Source organism: Chaetura pelagica, unplaced genomic scaffold (genome assembly GCF_000747805.2).
Source record: "Chaetura pelagica isolate M959 unplaced genomic scaffold, ChaPel_1.0 scaffold92, whole genome shotgun sequence".
NCBI lineage: Eukaryota > Metazoa > Chordata > Aves > Apodiformes > Apodidae > Chaetura > Chaetura pelagica.
In genome coordinates, this window is record NW_009952404.1 from 1,364,923 (window position 1) to 1,382,383 (window position 17,461).

The window sequence follows — 17,461 nt, forward strand, 5'->3', positions numbered from 1 at the left end:
TGTTTATCACTGTCACAGAAAAGACAAAATCCAAAATTAGCAAGAGGCCATTAAATACACACAAGTGGAAAAACTAAGTGCTTCATCTATTCTTCCACAACAGCACAGCTGAGAAGATCAATGGCAACAAAACAACAATATATTTCTACTTTCTTTATGTGTGTGGTGCTGCTATATGACAGTCCTCATGTAGCAGAGGATATCTCGTGTAGTTTGAGTTGAGACTGAGCAATTCTACTGCTACTGGGAGAAAGCAAGGGTGAGAGGTGTCAGTAAAAATGTCTACAGACATCTTAAAGTTCTAAAACACAGCCAAGCCAATTTGTAAAATGGTTAAGAGCCAATGGAGTCTGAGGCCTGTTTTGTGATGGGCAAATTTGTCTTGAACTCCTGTCTTACATAAATCACTTAGCCTGACATCTCACAATACTGAGGGGTGCTATAATTATAAATGTGTGATATCGTCATGTCTCAGATAACACATAAAGATACCTCTAGCATTGAAACATGAAATAATAAGAGTAACTGATGTTATTAAATAAGAAAAGTTAAGTTTATTTTATCAACATTATAAATATTTTCTTTCTCTCCGTTTTACTCCAAAATGAGATAGTAAAACCAGTACAATGGAACAATTCAGGAGCTCTTCAGTTCTATTGAAAAGGATTCCCTTTAATAACAAATCAAAATGAAAAATGACATTTTGTCAGTCCAGCAACCTCAGTAGCTGAGCATCCCGAGGTACTTTGTCATTCAAATGGCACAATTCTAAGTGTGTGCCCATATGTGTGTGTGCATCTATATATATGCATACTGATATTTACATATATACATAAATAGGCACAACCACTGAACAGACACTTTTAGTAAATCAAGCTGTTTCACACGTAATTAAAGTGGGTTCCCAGCTGCACACTGAAATTTGGGCCCTGCACAGTGGAGACACAATGATACTGTACTAAGCTAGAATCCAAGTGCTCAAGAGATTCAATACATATGTGTCACCTTTACATGCTGCACAGTCTGCCTGCTTCTAGTGGCTGCCCAAAACTGAGAATCCCATCGCACTTGAAAACAAATAAGGAATAATGCTGCAGCATCCTGGCCCCGAACTCCTTCCCTCAGTAAATAAAATTCTGATATCCCTGGCCATGTGTGAGCCATCGCAAAAAAAAAATATACATGCTCAGTTAGCTACAAATACATCGGCAGTATCTAATGCATTATGTGTGCAGTACTTTGAGACACCTTGAATATTAAAGGCACTACAGACAGCTAGCTCCTGTCCAGTGCTGAGGTTTATTTTCATCACACAGTGGCTGCCTCCCACAGAGCACACGGCACAGGCAGCTCACCAGAGGTGTAACAGGCTCACTCTGATCATAGCACCATCTCCAGCTGCCAGGGAAAAAGGCAAGCCAGACTCTCTTGCATGCCTTAAGCTCCTTTGAGCAGTCTGAATGGCACAAAAGAACTCAAGAAATCTGCCCAACCTGCCAAGCTGCTCCAGAGCAGCCCTGCTTCTGCCACCCCCCAAGCACGAAGGATGTCTCTCCAAGAGGAAAAACACAGGGGACAGAGAGGGCCCAGAACCAGCTCCCTTATTCACATGTGGTCTCTGGAAGCTAACTGTGAATACAGCAGAGCTTTATTGCTCCGCTGCTTCATGAGACTAAAGGACCAGGGAGCTGCAATGGGCTCTGCAACCATCCTCTGCTCAGGCACCAGTCTGCCCTCAGCAGAATGAAGCCCCTGGTGTTATTGAAGCTTCCTCCTTTCTCAAATCAGTAAAACAAAATGATAAAACTGATACTAATATAACTCTTATTTCTGTCCAATATATAGAAATATTACAGTAATATCTTTCCTCACACCTGGGAAACGATGCAAGGCCTACCATGAAACCACAGCAGGAGGTTCTTCCTTGTGGAAATTTCACATACACCGAAATTATACTCTGATTTTTTTTTTTATTTTAACCATTGCCAAATTCTGGCTTAATATATACATGTACTGACCTTCACCATAAGCCACTGGATGATTATCAAGGGAAGGAATTTGGCTTTCATATTTTATTTTTTAAACAAGAGAGGTAAAGACAGAAAATAAGACAAAATACATTTCATGTCACCATTGATCTGTAGATTACAAATATATATTGTTTCCTTCCAGAGGAAGAAATACTAAAGAAATAATTTGCTCATATCAAATGAACTTTTGAAAACAGGAAAAAAAAAATTAATACAAAATATATTTTTCAGCTCCTCCTCCTCTGTCACTGCAATGACTCTTAGCACATTTGTTTTGTTAAAAAAAAAAAAAAAAAAAGAAAAGAAAAAAAGAAGGAAAGGAAAGGAAAGGAAAGGAAAGGAAAGGAAAGGAAAGGAAAGGAAAGGAAAGGAAAGGAAAGGAAAGGAAAGGAAAGGAAAGGAAAGGAAAGGAAAGGAAAGGAAAGGAAAGGAAAGGAAAGGAAAGGAAAGGAAAGGAAAGGAAAGGAAAGGAAAGGAAAGGAAAGGAAAGGAAAGGAAAGGAAAGGAAAGGAAAGGAAAGGAAAGGAAAGGAAAGGAAAGGAAAGGAAAGGAAAGGAAAGGAAAGGAAAGGAAAGGAAAGGAAAGGAAAGGAAAGGAAAGGAAAGGAAAGGAAAGGAAAGGAAAGGAAAGGAAAGGAAAGGAAAGGAAAGGAAAGGAAAGGAAAGGAAAGGAAAGGAAAGGAAAGGAAAGGAAAGGAAAGGAAAGGAAAGGAAAGGAAAGGAAAGGAAAGGAAAGGAAAGGAAAGGAAAGGAAAGGAAAGGAAAGGAAAGGAAAGGAAAGGAAAGGAAAGGAAAGGAAAGGAAAGGAAAGGAAAGGAAAGGAAAGGAAAGGAAAGGAAAGGAAAGGAAAGGAAAGGAAAGGAAAGGAAAGGAAAGGAAAGGAAAGAAAAGAAAAGAAAAGAAAAGAAAAGAAAAGAAAAGAAAAGAAAGAAAGAAAAGAAAAGAAAAGAAAAGAAAAGAAAAGAAAAGAAAAGAAAAGAAAAGAAAAGAAAAGAAAAGAAAAGAAAAGAAAAGAAAAGAAAAGAAAAGAAAAGAAAAGAAAAGAAAAGAAAAGAAAAGAAAAGAAAAGAAAAGAAAAGAAAAGAAAAGAAAAGAAAAGAAAAGAAAAGAAAAGAAAAGAAAAGAAAAGAAAAGAAAAGAAAAGAAAAGAAAAGAAAAGAAAAGAAAAGAAAAGAAAAGAAAAGAAAAGAAAAGAAAAGAAAAGAAAAGAAAAGAAAAGAAAAGAAAAGGATAATTGCATTCATTTCATTTCTACAACCTCTACCAAGGAAAAAATGCCAACTTATCTGACTAATGACCTGAGTTAATTTCATTATTTCCAAACTGCATGTAATCCCAATGATCACCATCTACCAGAGATCTACACCTAGCAAGGTGCATGAAAACAAACACCAGTGGACCTTTCAAAACTAGGAACAAAGCAAAATACAAAAATCTATTGCAAGAATTGTGCCCAAAGTAGGCTGTGAGCATCTTCATGGGAACTGGTCAGACAAAGTGGAAGATCTGCTGTTTGTGGCAGATGAGTTGTCTGCAGTGATTGAAAACCTGAAGGTGAATATTTTACATATGCATGTGTGTTTGCTTTCTCTTCTTTTGTAGTTATAATCTTTGAGGTAAGACAGAGAACAGAGAGTACTTGAAATATGACTGGCTCTTACAGCAGCTATTCAACTTTACAAGCCTATATTGGGTAATGAGGCAAAGAGCTGCTGCTTGCCTTTCTCCAGTGGAACAGCTTCTCAGAAAATTTTACACCTTGGGGAATCAGATAGTTTAGAGGCTCAGCCAGAGATGGCTTCCGCTTTCCAGTGTGACCAGGGGTGGTGCTCATTTGTTTGTTTTTAGCAGCAAGCCTAGACTGACCACTGATGTCCTAGGTCTCCTTCCTACCTCTAGCCATAATGCAAAAGGGACTGGGTCCATAAGACAGAACCATCAGAACCCCCTCTGTCTTGCACAGATCTCTCCTCAGTGTAAAACCTATATTTTTGAAAGTAAAAATAGCTATCTGGCAGGCCTGAAAGCAGAGCAGAATCAGGTCAGAAACCCTACTGGCAACTTTCTGGTCTGCCGTCCAACGCGGTGTATCCCATATAACTCCTTTCCATATAAAAGACCATCTCATGAGGCTACCATAACCATATAACCAGCAACAATGAGCAGGTTGGGTTTTGTCACTGCTGTAAATCTAACTGTGCCCTACACCCTGGGAAACAAGACAATAGGCAGAGTCCTCTCCAAAAGTGAGAAAACTCTCTGGTGATTGAGCACTAAGGACTCTGCTTCTGAGAGGCTGGCAAGGGAGGGAATGAAGCCAGTAAATACTGGGTTTTTCCAAAGGGCATCCAGAGCTCCTCAGATTTTTCTGCTACTGCCTGACCATTTGTGAAGATTCATCACAGAGATAACAGGTACTATTTAACCGATGAGAAGTGAGGGAAATGAGAGAATAAAAGGAATGCAGGAAACTGTAGGGATGCAGGAGGGCATGGTTGGGTGTTTTAATGTCCCAGAAAGTTTGGTTCTCCAATGCCCTTTTTTCCCCTTTCCTTTTATTTTTTTTTCCTTTTGTTGTTTTGTTGTGGTTTCTTTAAATAAATTGCACAGATGAACATGGGAGAAGTTCATGCTACTTGCTGGAAGCAATAAAGGTAAATTTCCGTGGCCCATGGATTCCACAGACCTTTGAGTGTCCTGCCTCATCTATCATGGGCTAACTTATGGAACCTAACTGTTCCGTGGCAAGACTCAGTAGCCCTTAGAAACTGTTGGCATGTCCTCAGATATTTTCCACGAGAGTGAGAGACACATTGATTCCATCAGCTTCTTTCTCACACAATGCCCAAGTGCCTCAGGTGCAGCCTTGCCATTTTCAAGGGTCCTCTTTGATGTTTTCAGACATCAGACTGCTGTCTCCAGATCCTCGTGGGGAACCATTTGGTAGTTTTGTCGACTTTCCAGGTAGGCTGCCAGATCTGGGTCACCAGCTTGCTGAGCCCTGTCACGAGGGGTCTTACCCTATAATAAAGAAAGATGAAGAGAAAGTCTTGTGCTAACATATTTAGAAGAACAGATGAAAGCACGACCCGTAGAAATTATTACAGGAAGGTTAAAAGAAAAATTGGAAACTTTACTTATTTGCTATACAAGGTGGTGTTATATCAAGTTTTTCTATCAGAGTAATGAGATTCATGAAGATTGTCCTCATGTAGTTTGGGACAAACTGTGCAATTCTGCAAGGACACGCTGCTTGATACATCACACAGAAGGGCTCACATGCTGGAAGGGACTGATTTTTCATTCTAGGCCTACAATCCCTACGTGAATGAACATGACACACAGTGCTGTAGCTAACACTTTAAAAGTGCACTTCACAGACTACACACTTAGCGAATCAGGTGCAGAGAGAGATGCCCAGCATTTGAGATTATTTCAATGTATCTCATTTTATCTTGAGTACAAATAGTTCTTCAGTGCAGCAATTTTCTACTCTATAATCTAAGCTACCTCACAAGTACTGTTAAGTTGGGGATCACAATCTTGATCCTAAACTACAAAAAAAATACTGGAAACACATTAATGTGTATCCACGAAAACACTCCCACTCCTTGGGTTTCTGGGCAGAAGATTAACAAATCAGAATCCACTTGTCTGAATTTCTGCTGTTGCAAAAATCATCTTTTGCAATGTACAGTACTCTTACCTGAAAGAGAGATGATCTCTCTCCCCCTTGTAAGCTACCCCATACAGCTTAACATGGTAGGAATTGGTTTTAATTGTGTTGCTGCAGTGAAGGTGCTTCTAACTCTGGAGCCCAGAGATGCAGCCACATCTGAGCTTACCGCAGGATGCATACATTCAGAAATGCCAGAGGGCCAGCTTCTGCCCACATTCCTTAGTGGTCAGATTGTTTCATTGACAGAATATTCCTAGGATTTTATATTGCCCAGACTTCTTTCTCAGCCAAGCATATAACCGAGAGAGATGTGACTAGTGTCACATCAGTGAGCATAGGGGCAAACCAGGGCAAAAGAAAATGGTTACCTATCCTCAAAAAGTGAGTCAGCCACAATAATCAAGCCACAATAATCACAGAAGCTATGCAATCACAAACCAAGGCTCCCACAGGTGGTCCTTGCCCACAGGCCTCTCTTTTGACCACACAGGAAGAGGATGCTGCTGTGCTTTATTCACACCCAGTGCCCCGATTAGTTTGAGGCAAGGCTCTCACTATGGTGAAGATGACCCATCTTTGGGACTTAACTGAAGTCTCTTATATTTGTTTAAATCAATACAGTTTTCTAAATAAAAATAGCTTGTTTCAAAAGAGCTGCTTCTGGCACACACAAGGAAGACTCAATCATGCAAACAGCAGGGACAGATGCTGATCCGTCTCACTTGGCTGCAGTACTTTATAACTGGTTGATGGGGTTGGGTTACCTTGGAGTCAGTCTTTCTCAGAGAGGCTCCCGCGTCCACCAGGAGCTGGCAGATGGCACGATGGCGCTGGCAGGCTGCCTTATGTAATGCTGTCTCACCCCTAGACCAAAGTAAACAGAAACCAACAGTGAGACACATCACAGCAATGCACATTTATGAAGTATGAGATGCAGGGGACAGACAGAGTAGGATGCTGTATTTCTGCGAGGTTCCTTCTTGCTGGCAGGGGTAGTCTTGTGCGCTCTCCCTTAGCATCTACATCTTTTGTAGGAAAGTCTGCAATGCACAAATAGTAGATGAAGAACTTCTGAGGGGTGGGAAAGAAACATGCACAGGTTTTATGTTTTCAAAGGACTGAACAGCACATTCCCATCCAAACACCAGTTCTACTAAGTGCTGAGAAGGTGAACTAGCCACCTTCTTATTTCACAGCAGGCCAAACAGCAATAGTGTTTGTTTTTTCCTACAGTTTCTTTCCTCAAACTCATTCTTGGCGTATCCTAGAAAAACCCTGCCCGTAAGAGCCATGACTGGTGCACTTGCTGCCCTGCTTCTGATACCCTGCTCTCTTGGTTGTATAAGAGCAAGAGCTGGGTTTTTGTTTCCCATTGCCAGACTGCTGAGTTACCAGAGAAGCTTGAATGCACGTTTTTTCCAAAGAGAAGGCTGTGTAGTGAGAACAGATTTCTTGCAAAGTTCATTATTCAGACTGAGGCTACATGTAACAGGATTCTGTGACTGACACCAGTACTGAAATTAAAGAAATCAATCCATATTTGCCTAGGAAGTGGGGAAAGTATGCTTTGAGTGGGTTGAAAAAGTGTCTTTAATACTAGTGTTCAATAAGCAGGGCCACTACGTCACCTCCAAATAACACATGATAGAAAATACATGTAGTAGGACAAGTCTTGCACCTACCTACCCAGAAAGTGAGAGTGTATAAAGGAATTTCAACCTCAGTATGTAGCAAGATAAGATGAAATACTAATAGGCAAACTTGGGATGAATCTGCCTCTGTTGCATGATAACTACATTCAGAATGGGATACTATCTGATTACCCCCTAAGGATCAAAAGACAAATTCATGCTGCCAGTTACAGCTGGAAGCTTCTCTTTTCAAGAATTAGAGGGACCTTTGTAAAGGGAAGCCCTCATAGACGTGTTCATTTGTGCTTTACTTCAGTGGCTGTGCTATGCTACTGGATGAAGAGAAACAGGCAGTCCAACCAGACTCCATCACCCCTGCACTGCACAGTGTATCCCTTGTGCAGAACCTTTCTGGTGTTCTCTGTCAACAAAGGAGAGCACTATGAGATGAAAAATGGTAGGTTTAACCCCTGTGAGAAAGGTGACTTTTTCTTCCTGTATATTCCGTATACTTCCCACAATTATTCATGTTTCCTTTACATACTGTTTGTGACACTTTGATTATACAAGATGTAGAGCAGTTGTGAATTGGAAAGAAAAGGGGGTTTTGGATTGTATTTTTAAATAATATCCAAGGTGACTGAGGTTCTAACTCCTTTAGAGAAATCATCAGCTGCACAGGTTGTGGCCATCTGGGACAACTAAGGCAGAGCACCTTGGATGAATCAAGAAGGAACTGAAGAAAAGGTGTAGAGCAAGAAAAGTAATTTCCTGACTTCTGGCATTTGCTCTTCATGTTGGTCCCTGAGTAACATTGCAGCACAATGCAGGACTTGTATTCCTCTAGAAAGATCAAGGAGGCATGGGAAGCAATAGAGAGGAAGTCCTTTATTGAATTCAGGAAATATTAGTTTTAGATCAAAAACCCACATATCAGGTGGTTGTTGTTTGGGTTTAGGGGGACTCTTGTTTGCTTGTTTGTTTTTGAAGAGCAGTGCCATTTTACAAGCTTTTTTAGTGTAAAGTTTGCACTTAAAAACCAAGAAAGTTCTGGTAGGCTAATGCACATAATGTGAAGGGCAGGGTAGGCTATACTTACGTTTCACTGTCTGTCATGTCCAGTAATTCAGATGGACCTGCAAGAGACAGCCAGGTATGTCATATAGCATTTGACTGTATGACTAAAAGAGTACAACTACCAGGAGGAGACTCCTGGTGCAAATATGTAAAAGAAACCAACTGAAAGCTCAATTTTGCACAAATATGCCAAACTTCAAGGTAATATTTGCCTGTGCGAGGCCTTGTACTAGCAAAATTCTAAGTGCATAGTCACTGCCAGAGTGTTAGCACAAGGCAGTAGCAGCCTCTAAATTATACTGGAAATGAATATTCATGGAGTTTATTTTCTCATTCTTCACCTTTCTCAATTAAGTGGTTCACATAAGTACAGTGCATTGAAAATGCTGATATACTGGAAACCCTAATATATTGCAAGTTAAAATCTATTGTTAGTACGAGAGAGAAAATGTCATTAGGAAGTTGAAATTAGCCAAATTCCATCCTGAATGACATCCCTGTGCTGCTCCATTTAATGGAGTTATACAGAATGTAGATCAGGGTGGAATATTCCCAGCAGTCTTTATATTGATATGCAAATCCTGTAGCCTACTGGTTAGCAATGATTGGGAACATAAGATTAAGAAAAACTTAAGAGATATTTTGTTAAGTGGGACAAAATAATGCATTTATGCTAATGTTCTTTTGTCCTTGATATTCACTACAGGCAGATGTTTATAGCAGCAAGTTCCATCACTGAATTACAGTGATATGGAAACACTAAGATCTGGATAGCATTTGAAATGAGAAAAAACTTTCCCTTAGCAGTCTGTCTTAATCTTCTCTCCACTGCTCTGGAGCATAGTGCCAGATGGTATGGGACAGTTAGCAAGGGGAACAGTGAAACTTTACAGGAATTTTCCTTCCAATGCATGAACATTTCTTTTCAGCATGCTTTGACTTTGAAATTCAAGAGTCCTCAAGAGCTTACAGAAAATCTCACCTGAAACTGAGGACTTTCACACTACTTGCTTACGAAGTCCTACACACAATCTCTCTACACTCCTTTCACTTTCAGTGTGTGTCAAAATGGATTAGAACAGCCTGTCTCTCCCTCCTTCCTTTTACAGCATACACATGCAGTATCACTGGGGCAGCTGGCTGCCTCAGATCCTGCAGTTGCAGGTAGCTCCTTCTTCTGTCATCATGAGAAAAAGGTTATCTAAAAACTACCATGCTTAGTCCCAGTGCACAGAGTGTTACATACTTATCATGGCCGATAACTGAATGCATTAGATACTGCCAGGTTTTAAAGCACAGCACCCTGGCTCTATCACCACACATCCTCATCTCCACACTTGCCAGTTATGTGTTCATTCCTCTCTGTCAAAAAGAAGAATAACTCGCAACTCCTGAGCTCCCCTAAGTGTGAAGAAAAACACAAGGGGCTAAGCAGGGCCCCTTATGGAGAGGAAAGAAATGTAATGTCTGAGCAAATAAAAATTAAAAACCAACATGCAGATGGGGAAAATTATTCCTTTACATTTCCTGGGAGAAAACACTGTTCTCTCAAAAACAGAAATAATTCTCCATGGCTTCTTGCAATGCCATGTCTCAATGATAGGTAACCAGGAATGGCCTGCATTGTATGAGAAAAGACACTGCCAAGTCACCTACTACTTCTGTTCATGGATGTGACAAGGAAAGTTGTGATGCAAAGGTGGAACAGGGTGACCAGGCTGGCTGCATTGGACATAGAGGTGCCTGCCCTGGTAAGTGGAGAAAAACAGAAAAAAGTGTTAAAACATCAGGAGGAAGGATGGAGACAAGTTAGAAGAACCTGACCTGAGACGGAGGACAAGCTGGGGCAGAGTGAGTCAGGAGGCTTGGGAAGCCAAGGGTGAAGGAAAACTGCTCTGAAGTAGGAAAAAAAACAAAACAAAACACAAAAAAAACCCAACACAAGGCTAGGAGAGAGGAGCTGAGTACTGAGAGGGCAGCCTATGAGTACAGACCTGAGGAGGTGCCAGATATATCGCACCTGTGTGAGAAGGGTGCTCTCCTGAATACTGTCCCAAATAAAGGATTTCACGGGACTGCCTCAACTCCATCCCAGTCATCCACAAGGGCCAGATATTGGGGTTAATCAATTACCAGTACTATGTGGTACTAGGATTCATTTCATTCTTACTGGCCTATCACTGAAGCTGCAATGTCCCAACTCACACACAGCCTGAGCTGTGCCCTTTACTTCTTTATTTTATTTTCACTTGTGCCTCTCTTAAACCATCTCACGCCCTCCTCCTAATTCCCTTTCCCCTCTTTTTTGGACCTCATTTTTACATCAGTCTCCCTGGCGCTGCCAACCGACCATTCCAAATCCCCCTCTGCCCCGGGACAAAAGCTGCACAGATGTGGGAAGGGCTGGCACTGGGAAAGCTAACGGCACTGTCATCCTGGCCCAGCAGGGAGGCGGCTGTTTTACTCCGGGACAAGAGGCAGAGAAAGAAAAGGGGACCAAGGCGCAGAGAGAGAGAGGACAAAATAACCCAATAGAAATCCGGAAGGGAAATGCATGAGTGAGATTTCTATCAAGGAAAACAGCAGGGGAGGAAATAAAAACAAAAGATAGCAATGTGTGGAGAGGTGGAGGGAGGAAAAAAAAAAAAAAAGAAAGAGAGAGAAAGAGAGAGAGCAACTCAGGGGCTAAAGAATGGCAGGATGAGGTTGGGGAGGGGGGAGAAGTTCACATGAAAAGAGCTGAAAAGCATGACACACTGAGGGGAAGCCCAGCTGAGATCACTTTCTTTCCTTAACATCTCCGATAGACTGGCTGTGTAGAATTATTAGCTTTTTTCCTTCTCTCCTTCTGCACTCTTTCACTTCACCAAAACCCGTCTCCAGTTTCTCAGGAGGCAAAGCTGCCTGAGCTGGGGATGGGAGGTGGGAAGGGAAGGACTTGCTCAAAAGCAGCTGCCTTTTAGCTGAGTGCACTACAACATAAAGGAGAGACTAAATGACTATATTTCAGAGGCATTTCTAAAATATACAGCACCATGCAATCCAAAAGGCCTCCAGGCCCACAGCACACCCTGCCCTCTCCAATGGATATGGTTACAGCTACCCACAGAGACACACAGCTATTAACCCCTGCCAGTCCCTTGTCCTGTCAATTCCTCACAGAACCAGGGAAGAAGAGTATTTCTTTAAGCAGTAATGTCAGACACTATCAGCATTTCTGGGTGTTTATCTGTCAAAACCCTTTTTGTCTAATAACTTGATTGAGGTTGTTATGTGGGGAGAAAACTGGTTTTGGTTCCTTACCTTCAAAGAGGAAATATTTTAAAAATAATAGTAATCTGCAAAGTCTGAACTATTTCAAGCCTTTCTCCAAACCCACACCCCCATTTTTATCTGGTGTGAAGATTACCAGTGTCTGATTTTTACTGCGAGTGTCTTTTAGCCCAGAATTTCCACTACAACACAGAGGGTTGTCAGGTTATGGAAGCACATGTTCCATCCTACCTGTCTCTCAGCCATGTTGGCCTAAAATTTGTAAACTTGCAAATTTAAATAGACTATTATATACCTTGTGCCTTCTAGGAAAATGAAGCTGTTTTCCACTTAGGCACCTCAAATATATCCACCACCCTAAAACATTCTGCAAATCTAGGCATACTTGCAAATGCCAAGCAAACTCACTTTCCTTCAGTGTTGCTTTCTTATGGCTATTCAAACTTCATCCCTGATATACATATCTGTCACCACAAACTCCTAAGGCATCTTTCCTCTCTTCTGTTTAAAATTAAAATACCCTAGATGAACTAAAGAATTCTTGTTTGTCTTTTGAGCCTCCAGAGAAAAGGAGAAGACAAGGAGAAGGCAAACCTTGGAATGTCTTGTACACTGGTTATAAAGTATGAATAGTTCAAACTGCCAGATGAAGACTCCAAGCCAACTTTGTTTCTAAATATGGATGATTGATGATTTAGGAGGTCCTTTTTCCAACAGTTTCTTAAGCCTTCCATAATTCTGTTTGTGTTAAGCAAGTGAACAGTTAACTCGTCTCTAATGTGTAGGCATTAGGGTATGAGGCAGTTGCAGACTGCAGCAATAAACAGTTGTGGTTCTGATACCTACAGAGTTTGGCCCTCAATTTCAAGCTGTCTTCCTTAGCCCCAGTTGCAAAGAGATCTTAAAAGGTGACCCTTCTACTACAAGCAAAAGACCCCAGACTTAGAAAGGCAGCCTTGAACAACATACATATCTGTGTATCTGCCCTTCCTGCACAGGGGACAGAGAGAAGCTATTTTGCACAAAGAGCAGCAGCCAACACAACTGTTCCTGCAGCAATAAGCAGCTGTTGTCTTGACACCTACAACATGGGTGTTTCAGCTGCTATTCCAGGCTTGTGCTAGTCCACTGCTAAGTATCTGGCAACACTGCACAGCAGTCTCCTTGTGTGACTCATCATGGCTTTTTCTAATTTAAAAAGGGTTATTTTCCTCCCCTTAACATCTGAAATAATTTTGATCAAAACTACAAAATAACCTCTCTTATTAATGTACCCTGCATGTTTGTACAAAGCATAAAGCCACCTCAACAAAGGACAGCTCCAGCATCACTACTCCATTTCCCCATCTTTAGTGCTACAGGCTCTACTCCTGTATTGCATTTTATTCACCCCACTATTTTCACAACAGGCAGTTAAAATTCCTAGTACAGTGGGTTTTGCCTTGATTTATTCTGTTGTAGTATTTGAAAGATATTCAGAAGATTTTCCCTGTGTGATTAATAATAGGTTTTCTGTGCTGTATGCTGGAGGGTATTTTGTAGTGGGACTCCTGTTAATATTAACTATCTCCAGTCACATATGGGAAGCTGACAAACTACAGAGGAAGTGTGCCTGGGCAGAGGTAATTGCCAGAACAGGAGTAAGACTCATTTTTATCAAGGGTTGATATCAGCAGAAATGAGAATCTAGATACAGGGAAAGCCTTAGATTTTAATAGTATTAGATTGAGTCTTATACACTAATTAAAGTTGAGAAGATGCCAGATGCCAGAGAATGCAACAGAAAAACAAGGACATTATGATGATGATGATTCAGCAAGAGAGCTCATTTGTGACTGAGAAATGCCCTGGGTAGAAATGAGTTTCATTAATTGCTTGGTGGGAGAAGAGAGGAGGCCCCTATTAGAGCATTGTCCCATGCACTCTCCAATTCCCGGGGAATGTTAAACAAACAATGCATTTGGAGAATCCCAGAGGACATATGTCTGGAAGGCTGCAAAAGCTTCCTGCTGTCCCTGGGGATAGAGGGGGGAGGAGAGGAACTGAGTTGACATTTGCTCAACCTTCTGGTTTGTCTTTGTCTAACAGTCCGTAATCCCTCACATTTCTCTGTTCGCTTCAAAAATTCCCATGCTCACATCCTTAGCAGCTTAAACAATCTCATTTTAAACCTGCACCAAAGGAATGGCAACTGGGTCAGACTGTAAGTTAAGGTACATGTGCCTAAGAAAAGCCCTGGAGAGGCAGCCATGACAGTGAATGGGCACGGGTCACATGCCCTGTGAGAAGAGACCAGAGGCAGTAGGAAAGTAAAGCTAAATTGTGTCTGATTACAGAATCCAGAGGCATGTATAAGCTCTGTGACTAATGAAATAATCCAAAGGAGTTAAATAGAAAGTAGATGTAGCACTGGTAAGACTTGTTAAAACTTGTGAGAAAACTAGATACAAAGATAAATAGATATTTGGATATAAGGCCATCTACACTGTGACAATATTACTGTACCGCTCTCCTATAATTAGTGAACAAAAGTATGGCAGTTCAATAGGCAGAAACTCCTAAATGTGGCTGCCTCAAACATACATACACAAACAAGTTGCTGCATAACCTGTGTAAGCATGCCTGCAGTCTTGTTACTGACAAAATAAAAGAGCTGAAAGGAAAAAAAGGAAATTGCATGATCACAGCCCATACATATAAATAGAAAATGGAGATAAATTTTTATACTCAAGTGGTCTTGAATCTAACAGAGACATAGTATTGGCAGGTTGGAAGGGAAGCTAAGTGAATCCAGCCTGGAAATAAATGCACAGATTCCTAGCCAGTGTGTAACTAAATACTGAAATAATACCAATGGTTGGATGGGCTTTCCATTGCTGTAAATGTTTTAATGGAGATTAGATGCTTTCTACAACATATGCTCAAATTGAAAAGCAAATTAGTTCAGATGATTCCTATGCCAGAGGTTCTAACTAGAGCATTGCACTGCTTCTTCACAGTCGTGCAGTGGATGTAACTGTGAAACACCCATCCTCCTCACAAGCCACCTTTATTTTTTTTCCACACGTTTCCTTTATCTGAAGCCATCACTGTCATTACTGCCACATTCCTAGCATCCTGCTCACACATGCTGCAGGTGGACATTTTGCTGAGGGTGACTGCAGATGAGTGAGGGCACTTCCAGCCACACAGTGGGGTTTTACCTGACTTGGCTAAAAATCAGCTCTCTGTGGATTTGCCTGCTGTGACTCACCATGTTCCAGGATGTATTTCACGATCTCACCATGCCCAGTCTTGGCAGCATGGTGCAACAGGGAGCAGTGATCAGGTCCTTGGATTAACAAATTGGCTCCTTTTTTACAGCATTCTATGAACTGGAAAAAAACCAACAGAACAACAAACCAACACACAGAAGGATAAGATGAGAGGAGCAGAGAAACAATAAACAGGCAAATTATTTAAATTTATTTTTTTTTGGTAGGAGGTCAGTAAAAAATGGACAAAAATGAAATTAAATACTACTTTAAAGCCAGCTTTAAGGCCACAATGAAACAGAGTCTGAAACTAGAAGCACTGACAATTATATGGGTTAAGAAGAGCAGTTCTTATTTCCTAAACAATTAGACATTACACATATTCTGGCGATGAATTATTGCTTGGTAGCAGTGCTTGCAACACCACTTCTGGTGAAGTTGTTGGGATATTTGAAAATATATGTATTTGACAGAAAATTCTGGCTTCTTTACTGGAAATTCCATTTTTTCTAAGTGTGGGAGGTAAACACTTCCTGATTAAATCAGAAAACTCCAACTCAAAAATCCCCAGGAAAGTGGGGTTTGTTGCCCCAGATCTCCCTGACTGCCTCTGCCCAGGGCTGGTGGAAGGGGAAGGAAGCCCTGTGTAGAGCAAGAAGGAGAGGAAACCACAACCAGTCACATCCCAGAACTGCTGCACACTCAGAAGTAGTTTGCAGTGTAGATCATTGCAGAAAAGAGGGAGAGGATTGTGTCAATGGGGCATCATTTATGATGTGGTACATCTGAAGAAGAAGGACAGGATATTTCCCTATCAAAGCAAACTCAAGCCGTTTTCAAGAAGCAGAAAGGGAACAATATTTATATGACTTTAGGACTGCTAAGACTGCTCCCTAGATGCTGTAGCCACAAGTACAGGGGCAGAGGTATGGAAGGGGCACCTGCAGGCAAATTCTTGTTCTAACAGTACTGTCACTTTTACAAATGGCTCCAAGCTGGCTTCTTGCAGATAAAATTGCAATCATTAATCACAGCCCTCATCCAAATTTAAGGGAATGTGTTCAAATCCTGACTTGACTACTGAAAAAGGCAGCCTAAATAAATGACACTTCAGACACGGCACAAAACATTTTTGCATGGGTGCTTTTTCCTCCCAATAATTAAAAATACAAAGACACTACCTGTTTTGAGACACCCATCAGATGATAAAACACCAAGCTGAGGTTGGTTATACTTGGTCTGGTTGTTGCCTACATAGAAGTTAAAAAGTTTCTAGCAACTCTAGTGGCTTGGCCACCAACCATAAAATATCTTCTACTATGCAAGGATGTGTCAGAACTACCCTGCTGTTTGGTGTTGCATTTGTCAGTATAGTAATTTCCCTGTTAGTAACTGACACATTGCTGTATACAATGTACTATGAATTCTGGGCTGAAAGGTGCTAACACCATATCCTGTTCACTAAAACTTCACACCTCACCTGACTGATGTGTTCCTCTAATATTCAGAGTTTCCTGGAAAGGTTGTAAAATGGCACTTGTCAGCAGTCCCTACAGCAGTCTGTTTATGTTTTCAGCAGAGGTGTGAAAAAATTTACAGTATATCAGACCAGCAAAAAGCTGTGAAAAAGTGGACACACGGTACTCTGTACTCACCTTCAGCAGATCACCAGCTATGACTGCCTGTAAAAGTGCTGCAAAAGACAAACAACCAATGTTAGGCAGAAAGCATTATGTGTATAGCCTCACAGCTGAGAATATAGCTTACAGTATGTACAAGGTAACACCAATGCCTCAATCCACTTGCAATCTAATATATTATCAAAACCAATGCAAAGCCTTCAACTGGCAGGCAGACTGGCCATGTTGCCAGAAAGCTGCAAAGATATCAATCCAGCATTTCCAATGGCGCCCTAGAGCTACATGCTTCTGTCTGAATTTTTGCCTTAAGTTACTTTTCAAAAGCGTCCACAGGGTGGGCCCAAGTTTCTGGCACCTGAGCCATCACTGAAGACATCAATGTCATAAACAAAGAGAACCTGAAAGTATCCTCAGACCTCTCAGACTTTACTTACACTGATGACAGAGCAGTCAGTCAGTCTAAAATACGTTGACAGTCCCAAGTTGCAGATAATTAGGTAGCAAAATGGAAATTTCGTAATAGTGACCTGTATTACAAAGATATTTTTTCATGCCAGTGGGCAGCAAGTGCCCCAGGTTTGGCAAGCAGAGTCAAAAACAGAGCAGGAGCCAGTCCCCACCTTTTCAGCCCTTGTAATTTAGACAGACACAGAAGGAAAGAGAGACAAAGAGAGGCAAAGTGAGCAAAGGCTCGCAGAAAAGTAGGACAGAGCTGTGCACAGAGCCAGGAGCTGCTCACTACCCACTACTGACTGCCCTGTGCCAGTTAAATAAAAAGAAGGCAAAAGTCTGCGTCTCTGTCTTACCCTCTATATAGTCTGCAAGTCATCACAGACGTGGGAAGTTGTTAAAAAACATCTACTGATATGCAACTATTT

At 41.2% G+C, this 17,461-nt stretch overlaps 1 protein-coding gene across 1 annotated transcript in view; it reads right to left on the reverse strand.

Annotated features, from left to right (window-relative positions):
- Positions 1 to 4,933: 4,933 nt before the first annotated feature.
- The window catches only part of DGKI (diacylglycerol kinase, iota), a 113,805-nt gene continuing 101,277 nt past the window's right edge, over positions 4,934 to 17,461 (reverse strand). The window contains exons 28-32 of the mRNA XM_010008203.1: positions 16,599 to 16,636; positions 14,943 to 15,063; positions 8,439 to 8,475; positions 6,473 to 6,572; positions 4,934 to 5,050 (exon numbers count right to left, since the gene is read on the reverse strand). Of these exons, the coding sequence (XP_010006505.1) occupies positions 4,934 to 5,050; positions 6,473 to 6,572; positions 8,439 to 8,475; positions 14,943 to 15,063; positions 16,599 to 16,636 (413 nt within the window). The remainder of the gene's footprint in view (positions 5,051 to 6,472; positions 6,573 to 8,438; positions 8,476 to 14,942; positions 15,064 to 16,598; positions 16,637 to 17,461) is intronic.